The 9,408-nt window shown below is 41.1% G+C and overlaps 1 protein-coding gene across 1 annotated transcript; it reads right to left on the bottom strand.

The window, feature by feature from the left end:
* Window positions 1-205: 205 nt before the first annotated feature.
* On the bottom strand, window positions 206-436 carry LOC121446782 (signal transducer CD24-like). Its single transcript, XM_041649565.1, has one exon. It carries the CDS (start codon window positions 434-436, stop codon window positions 206-208), a length of 231 nt encoding a protein of 76 aa, XP_041505499.1.
* Between the last annotated feature and the right edge of the window lie 8,972 nt (window positions 437-9,408).

Genomic DNA, 9,408 nt, shown 5'->3' with positions numbered 1-9,408 from the left:
TATCTTCATCGTGATCATAAAACTCCAGCAGATTCAATATTGGCATTCACCATCTGTCAAATCTTTCACATGAATTCTCCATGTTTTCTGTTGAGGTGTGGTAGTAGCAAATTTGATATGGACCTATTTCTTCTGGGTTACACTGGATTTGTGGTTATCATCTGGGGTGGCTCTAGAAGATGGGGAAGATCCTTGGCCTGAGTCTCTAACAGTAGAGATGTAGAAGAGAAAGTGAGACGGCGAGGAGACCGGCTGTTGACTGCAGGGCCCTGCCGCCTGCTCTGCAGGTGGCATTAGTTGGATTTGGGGCAGTAGAGATATTCTGGTTACTTGAAAACGGTGCAACAGATGTTTGGTTGCAATCAATCTGTGTGGGTAGGAGCAGTGCCAGAAGCAGCAACCCCAGACCCAGTCTATCCACCATCGCTCTGCCCATGTCCGCTCCATGGGCCCGCTGTGCAACTCTGTGGATAGTCGCTGCATGGACATCTGCTGGGCTCAGGTGAATGCAGGCAAGGTGATCTTTGAAGTACTTATAAGACAAGGAACACTGTCACATAATGATAGGAGACAAGTAAGAAGCAAGATCATAAAAGATGGGTTAAATCATCATAGAAAATCATGTTTACTTATATTTATGTCAACAAACCTGAAGGAAATTCACCAACATTAAAATAGAATTATCCCCCATTGTATGAAGTTCTTACCTTTTATTTTCTCATTTTTTCCTGTTCTTTTTAAAAACATATTGCTAAGCCCACTTAAGAACAGTTAAGAGCACCAACTATTCTTCCAGAGGATCCAAGTTCGATTCTCAGTGCCCACCTGGCAGCTCACAACTATCTATAACTTTAGTTCCAGTAAATACTATACTCTCACACAGACTTACAAGTAGACAAAATACCAATGCACATAGAAATAAAAAAATAAAAATAATAAATAAATAAAAGAAATAAAAATAAATATGTATTTTAGGAAAGAAGGAAAAATAGCAAATTGTTTTCAAAACCAAGTGCCAAAAGGGCTGAGACCCTAATTTAAGAAGTGAATTGAACTTGGAAATAGAACCTTGAAAAGTTACTTTTTATTTCTACTTTCAGTGGTTTTTCTAATAAAACAACAACAACAAAAAAATAAAACAAAAATTAAAAAAATTAAAAAAAAATGCCTCTGGGAGAGAATCAGGATCACTTTATCTCAGCATTCTCACAGCATGTTTTCATAAATACAGTAAGATTGCCCTTTCAAAGTTCTCGCTGCCTTTATAGGTTTGTGGCTAGCCCCAGAAAAGACGTAACTCTGCCAGGATCACAGTGATCCATCTTGTTCTGCGGTTTACAAGATACACCAAGGAAAACCTCATGGGGGACAGTTGATAGGGCTACCAACCTTTTTGGTAATTTAATTGTGAAGTTTCTTTGTACGGTTAGGAAAAATGTGTCCATGGAACAGTTTTAGAACAGATTGCTGTGTCTTCTGGGGCTAAAGAATGACTAATTGCCTAAGAGTCCATGGCAGAAGCTCATGAGTGACTGGGGAAGTCATCATGCTCTTTGACTCTCTTTGCTCACAATATGCAAATACTAGCCCCAGAACTCTCTACAGGAAGTAGAGGGTATCAAAAGTTGTTCACATATTTCAATAACATAAAACAATTTTTATAGATCTTGCTATCAGATGACTTCATTTCTATTTAGTAGAAGATGACCCTAAGCTCTTGCAATATGTCAGCCTCATAATTCAAACTGGCATATAACAATCCAGTTTAACCAGTAGATGTTTTCCACCATGCCCTGAACCTATACAAGCCTCCATTTTGACCTGTGTGTTTTCCATGACTATATTCTTCTCATAGCACAAATGAGGCAAACCCTAGGCTTCCCTATACCTTCCTACTACATACATTACCGTTTACGACATGTCTTCAGTGCTCACAGGTGCCACTGGGAGTAAACCCAATGACAGAACCAGATAAGCAACTGGAATGTTCCACCATGCCCTCTGGCTTAAGCCCAGAGGCACTTACTTATCTGCCTAAAGTCTATACGTCAGTTGAAAGATGAAATGAGTCATTAGATCCATTCCAAAGCTGTAACATTGCCACTGGAATGAGGTAGGGTGATGCCATAGTTATCCAGGGAATGATGCTAGTTAAAACCCAGCTCAGAGCCATTACTGGATGGCTCATTGATTGCTTCTCTCTAGGCCTACCTCGTGGAAGGGTGCAAAATATACAGATGGGTAGCAACAAATGGTGGTTTTCTCTGCCATAAAATCAGTACATCTCCAAAATTATCCTCAAAACCTTTGGTGAAGATTTCCCAACAGAATCCACCTAGTTGATGAGTTATTTTTGTTATATAGGTTCTCTGGGGTTGTGAATTGTAGGCTGGCTTTCTTTGCTTTATGTCTAAAAGTTACTTATGAGAGAGTACATATAATATTTGTCTTTCTGAGTCTGGGTTACCTCCCTCAATATGATGTTTTCTAGATCCATCTACTTGCCCCCAAATTTCAAGATGTCATTATTTTTTTCTGCTATGTAGTACTCCATTGTGTAAATGTACCACATTTCCCTTCAGTTGAGGGGCATTTAGGTTGTTTCCAGGTTCTGGTTATGACACACAATGCTGCTATGAACATAGTTGAGCACATGTTCTGGTGGAATGATTGAGCATCTTTTGCGTATATACCCAAAGTGATATTGCTGGGTCTTGAGGTAGGTAGTTTCCTAATTTTCTGAGAAATTTCCATACTGATAACCAAGGGGGCTGTACCAGTTTGCACTCCCACCAGCAATGCAGGAGTGTTCCCTTTACCCCATATCCTCTCCAGCATAAGCTGTTATCAGTGTTTTTGATCTTGGCTGTTCTTACAGGTGTAAGATGGAATCTCAGAGTGTTTTGATTTGCATTTCTCTGATGACTAGGGATGATGAGCATTTCCTTACGTGTCTTCCAGCCATTTTAGATTTCTCTGTTGAAAGTTCTCTGTACCAATTTTTTAAGTGAATTATTTGTTCTTTCGATGACCAATTTCTTGAGTTCTTTGTATATTTTGGAGATCAGCCCTCTGTCCAATGTGGGCTTGGTGAAGAGCTTTTCCCATTCTGTAGGCTGCTATTTTGTCTTGTTGACCGTGTCCTTTGCTTTTATAGAAGCTTCTCAGTTTTAGGAAGTTCCATTTGTTAATTGTTTTTCTCAATGTCTGTGCTACTGGTATTATATTTAGGAAGTGGTCTCCTATACAGTGTATTTTTACCATATTCATCTCTACTTCTTCCCCTAGTTCTTCCAGGATCCTGCCACCCACCTCAATCTCAATCTCATGTCCTGTCTTTGTCTTTTTCTCTTTTTTTTATAACCACTGAGTCCAATTTGTGTTTTCTCATATACTCCTGGGTGTGGGATCATTCACTGGCATATGGTCTATCTATCAGGAACCACACCCTTGAAGAAAGCTGCTCTCCCTTCCCTAGAAACCATCTCAAAACAATAGCACCTCAGGAGCAGGGGCCCATGAGCCCCACCTCACCCGTACCGGTAAATATTGACTGGCTTGACCCTGTGCAGGTTTTACACAGCAGCTACAGCTACTGAGTGTTCATGAGAGCAGTGGTTCTGCCTTGTCCGGAAGACATTGTTTTCCTTTGGTCCTCCTCAGTCTTCGGCTCTTATGATCTCCCACCTCCTCTTCCACTTGGTCCCTGGACCTTCAGGGGAGAAGGTGTGATATAGATGTTCCTTGGCTAAGTGCGCACCAGAGATGTTTATTTTATGCATTTTGATCACTTGTAAGTTTCTGCATTAACCACCATCTGCGGCACAGAGAAAACTCTCTCATTACATGTGAGAGCTATGCTGGTCTGTGGATAGAGAGACATAAATGTAGAGAACTGTTTGCTACCATATCCATTAGCAAAACAGTAGTGATGGGTTCACCACCAAAGCCTGGGAGCTTCCCAGCTATGAGTTTTGGATGGTTTATAGTACTAAACATGCATTTCATCCCAGGGAACAGGCCTTAAATCCAATCAGAAAGTAGTTGTTACTCCCAAAACCTTTGTGCCATTCTTGCAGTCATGGCATATATTACCTTACTGGTGATTATTACAGGTTATTAGGTGGGTTATTGATGACCCCCTCCAACAGCAGTCTACATAGCACTTTCCAGTCCTCTGAAAGTTGGCCAGCATGGGAGAAACTTACTGGTCAGCGCCAACTTGATTTCTCCAGGTCCTGTGACTAAAGGTCATGCTGTCTTCAACAGTAGGGACTTACCATCAATTCCTGGGCAATCAGAAACAGTGGCAACAGCCTATATTGTTTGGGGGTGTCTCTGGAATAGCCTAACAACAGCTTAAGGGGAGGTGTCCCATACTTGACACTGGACTTTTTATTTGGCAATCTGTGACTTCTGGGAGAGGCGTGATTTTTACGGTAACCCAAATTAAACTCCTTCACATGAATTTAAGAAACACTAAGTTTCCAAATGGCTTTTTCAGATATCCCCCATGTTAGTTCTGCGTCTACTCCACTGTTGGAGAGAGTTCATTAAAGGAAAATGACAGAGGGAGAGACTGAATGTGGAGCTTCCCACAAAAGCAACCAAACAAATAAAGAAGACTGACAAGGATTCAAGAGGTGTAAAAGATGCCAAGCCTGAGGACATGATTTTTTTCTTTGGTCCATGGGATCCACATGGTAAAAGGGGAGAACCAATTCCCACGTAGTTCCCTGACCTTCACCTGTGCACACTAAATAAGTGTAATTTTTAATCTTTTTTTTTTAAAAAAAGAAAGACTAAAGAGTCTAGTATTTCACAAATCTTGATCATGCAGAAACACCTAAATAAGAAATGGATTCAAACCTTCCTCTCTTGGAACTAGGCTATGAAATATTTATATTTGTATCCATGGGCAAATAGTACTTCCAGCCTTAACAAGAGAAGATTCTCTATGTGTGAATGACAATCAATGCAGAGACACTCCTCGTCACCCGAGGTGCTAAGGAAAAGTAACAGTGTAGTGATCGGTTCTAAATATAACATTTCTATCACCCTTTTTATGGCTCTGCAAATGTTATGGAAGAGAGGACAGAAAAAATGTGAGATCTGGAATATAGAGAGGAGGGCAGTGAAGTGCTATCTTTTGGGCAGAAGGAAAACAAAATGGAAGCCTGAGCATTGTGTAGATTGGTCCTTGACTAGCATTCATCTATTCCCAATACAAACATAAAAGGGGAGGGGAAGAATAGGGAGGGAACGGAAGAAAAACAAAAGAAAATATGGCTCTTTATTGTGTGTTTCTCTTATTAAACATGTCAATTGAGATGGCCATTGAGCTATTGAACACCCACACTAATAAATACACTAAGAAAACAGAAATGTAAGAATTAATTCTCCATCCTCATTATTTCTATTAAAAATAATGTGGTGTGGTATGATAATCCAACACATAACTTTACCAAAAATAAAAGGGATTTGTTTTCTCTCCCCACACAGTTATCTCAAAACTTTTTGTGACATAAGTAAGAACATTCCTTGAGTAAGAAGAAAAATACATAATCTGGAAATGAGAGGGGTGGAATATGTAATTAATTATTAGTTAATTAAATAATTGAAAATGTTTTTACTTGATACTCGTACAAAAACATCTTGAAAGCTCCTAAATGTGCTAAGATACCTCTGGGCACCTGTAGTCCTTGCTTTTATCAAGTGCCTTAGAAAAATAAAATAATAAAATGAAATAAAATCCACACCCCTCTTCTTGCTTGACATTCCAAAAAAGTTTGCAATCCTCCTACACTCTGCGTGATACCATCCTACGAAAGTTTCCCCAGCACGTGTGCCATTTGGCCAGAGGGTCTAAGGATGCCACCACCTTCCTCCCGTACTTGGCCTCTTGCAGCTATGACTGCTGATCGCAGTCCTGCCTTTCTGGTGACCTACTTATCATTTCCTGCATACCAAGAAGAGACTTGATTTTTCGCAGAGTAGAAAGTTACCTGTCAGCATCTTGTCTCAACAAATGCTTCGGTTCTAGAATGGCCTCCAGTTCCCAGGAGTGAGTAACAGATGCCTAGCATGATTGTACTTGAGCCGCCTGATTCTCCAACCTGTAAAGTAACTCACACACGGGTGTGCGAGGAGCACAGCCAAACCACCCGCTCACTAGGGTGTGATCAGAAAGGAGGATGGGAAGATGAGGACAGTGGGAAGAAAATGCCTGGGAAACTGAATGCAAAGGGCACATTAGCATCAGGCAAAGGACAAAGCCTGGAGCAGAAGCAAAGGGGTCTGCTCCTTGGCCTGAGATTCCTCAGCATCTCGTGGAGCCAGGCTTTCCAATACCCATTGGTGTCCTAGAATAGAAAAGATTTCCCCAGAATACCTACATGCTCGGTAGCCCTGGGTGAGCAAAAGAAGCCTCACTGTTAAAAGTTCTGAGTGTGGCCTTCAGCTGCAATTCAGCTACCCTAAGGACTGGGTAGAAACCTCTAGTCTTATCTCCCACTGAGCCCTAGAGCTCTCCAGGTGTCTTCCCCATCCCTGGAGCAACCAGATCATCTTTCTTAGATGTTGTATCTTCATTATCACTCAAGATGCAGCTTGAAGCCGACTTTTCGAGCCAAAGAGATGAAAGAAGATGAGTGTTTACTGTGAAGTAGTGTGGGGTCTTTGTTTTCCAGTCTGCAGAGCCACCGGCACCAACACATCCGAGGTTCCCACGGGTCTACACAATAGTCTAAACACACAGGATCACCCCCACCCTTATTTCCTATAGCTATTAGTAACTGATTATTTTTCACACTTACCTTCAACTCACCGACCTCTGCTGTTTGGTCTCAAGTTTCAGAATTAACTGTCTGTGTTAATGCACTAGGTGACTTTCTCACCCCAGTCACAGAACCAAAGAGTAGCAGGGTAGCAACATGAGGAACCTACCTCTCCTGTTGTAGTTGGTTGGTCATCTCGGGGAAGAAAAAGACATCGGCGTATCCACCAGGCCATCTTCTCTAGGGGATTAATTTTTATTTTATTTATGCCATCTTTAATTTTTTATCACATTTACTTATTTAAGTGAATGCCACAAATACATGTGGGATCAGACTACTACTTGCAGTAGCTGGTTCTTCTCTTCTACCATGCAGATCCTGGGGATTGAACTCAGGCCATCAGGATTGGCAGCAAGCCCCTTTGCCTGTCATCTCAATAGTTTCTAATTCATTTTTTAAATGTCCATCAATTCTATAGATCATTAGAAATTCTCAATGCGTTATTTCTGAATCGCTGTCATCACAATACTTTAACAGAAACAGCTTGCGAGAGATGTCTATTTTGTCTGCGCTTTCTGAAGGCTCAGGTCATGATGGGGTGGAGGGCAGGGCACTACAGATCAGTTCAAGGTGTGGGAGCATGTGGTGGAGGGTGTTGACAACAGACAATGGAGCAGAGAGAGCCCCACCACCAACAACAACCAGGAGTCAGGCATAACTTCACAAGCCCATCACTAGTGACTTTACTCTCTCCAGCTAGGCACCATACCCTAAAGTTCCCACACAGCATCCCAGAACACCACCAGCTGGGAACACACGTTAAATAAGTAAGTCTGTGAGAGACATTTCAGATTCAAACATTAACAGATTAGATCAAATACTCAGATAGAAAATGCTACCATGTGATTTTCTTAAAGATTTATTTATTTGGTTGTTTGTTTGTTATACATACCATGTCCTGCCTACATGTATGCCTGCACGCCAGAAGAGGGCACCAGACCTCATTACAGATGGTGGTGAGCCAGCCTGTGGTTGCTGGAAATGGAACTCAGGACCTCTGGGATAGCAGCCAGTGCTTCCAGCCACTGAGCCATCTCTCGAGCCCAATATGTGATTTTTAAATTTATATGTGCTTCATTTTTGCCCTCAGAGGTGCTTTATTGAGGGCTGTGGCTCCAGCACTCATGGTGTCACAACTAGCTCTCTCAGACGGCTCACTTCTCCACCAGCTTCACTCTGTCTCTGGGCTTGAACTTGGTTCTCTCCTGCAACTTGATCATTTTTTGCTTCTGGGAGCTCCTGGACCAGTCTCAGAGGCTGCTGCCTAGGGGCAGGAGACCTGGCCAGAACTACAAGATCAGCTCAGGCCACACTGAGCTTGGGTATAGGGAGGAGCCAGGACAGTCTGTGAAGAGGAGCAGGGAAAGGCCTTTGATGAACTTCACTATGTAAATGAGATGAGGTTGGGAGAGAGGGACGACATACAGGACCAGGCCAGAATGAAAGGCCTTCTGAGAATTATAAATTCATACGAGCACCCATTCCCACACCCATGGTGATCTCAGCCCAAATGCTTCATGCCAAGGGTAGCCATGGTTTCTCCATGGAGACATAAGAAGTGTTTGATTTTAACAAAGAATTTTGTCAAAACCTTCCAAGATATGCTGTTTTTCTTTTTTATTAGTACATATTAACTGTACAACATTCTGGGTTTCTCTGGAACATTACCATACATACATGCATAGTAAGTACTTGATGCCCACCATCCCCCCTCCATGTTCTCATTCCCCTTCTCCCTTTTCGTGTCCTCTTCGTCTTCCCTGATGATAGTACTGGGGTGAGGTGTGAGTGTTTTTGACTTGAGCAAGACTATTTTCCCTTAAGCAAAACATTTGCAGGAGCTAGATCTTAAGAACGAAACAGAAGACTCATAGTTGGGGGATTTTATAATGAGAATGAGATGAAGAGATTTTAGAGACTAGTAACTAAATTTGAAATTTAGAGAAGAGAAACAAATATTTAAAGGTTAAAAGTTAGTTAGCATGGAGAGGGAAGGGTTACAAATTGAAAGTTAATGGCCACAAGGGTAAGGATAGTCGATGAGTGTTCTTCAGTGAAGTGCATTGCTTACGCTCTAGTGGACAGCCCTACACCAATATGCACATTGACTGCACTAACTGGGTTCTGTGGGTTATAACATACCAATATCTACATATATATGTATACACACACACACACACATATATATGAACACAAGACATGAGGCTGGGAGGAGGACATGGGAGAGGTGTTGTCCAAGAAGAGATGAGAGTTGGAGTGGGGAACAGAGTGGAGAAATATGATCCATGTAGAGTGTATGCAAATATGAAATTACCAAAGAATAAGTACAATTTAAAAAATAAATAAAAATAGAGTAGTAGAGTATATGTGCATATGAAATTACCAGAGAATAAATACAATTTTAGAAAGATAAAAATAAAGGCACAGTTTGAAAATTTTTCCTACATAATGCACTGTGGAAAATAAAAGTTTTTGACCTGCCTCTGCAAGAAATCCAACATTAAAATTAACTTTATTCGTAAAATTTTTAAATTTTTATATTTTGAATTTATATATTTATAATTTTTTCAGT

This window comes from Microtus oregoni, unplaced genomic scaffold (genome assembly GCF_018167655.1).
Source record: "Microtus oregoni isolate MIOR12 unplaced genomic scaffold, Mior012 000004F_ref0000308, whole genome shotgun sequence".
NCBI classification, from domain to species: Eukaryota; Metazoa; Chordata; class Mammalia; order Rodentia; family Cricetidae; genus Microtus; species Microtus oregoni.
This window is presented reverse-complemented; position numbering and strand designations above follow the sequence as displayed.

Excerpts from the sequence above, each read along its gene's own strand:
- LOC121446782 (XM_041649565.1), bottom strand. The coding sequence starts at position 436 with ATGGGCAGAGCGATGGTGGATAGACTGGGTCTGGGGTTGCTGCTTCTG.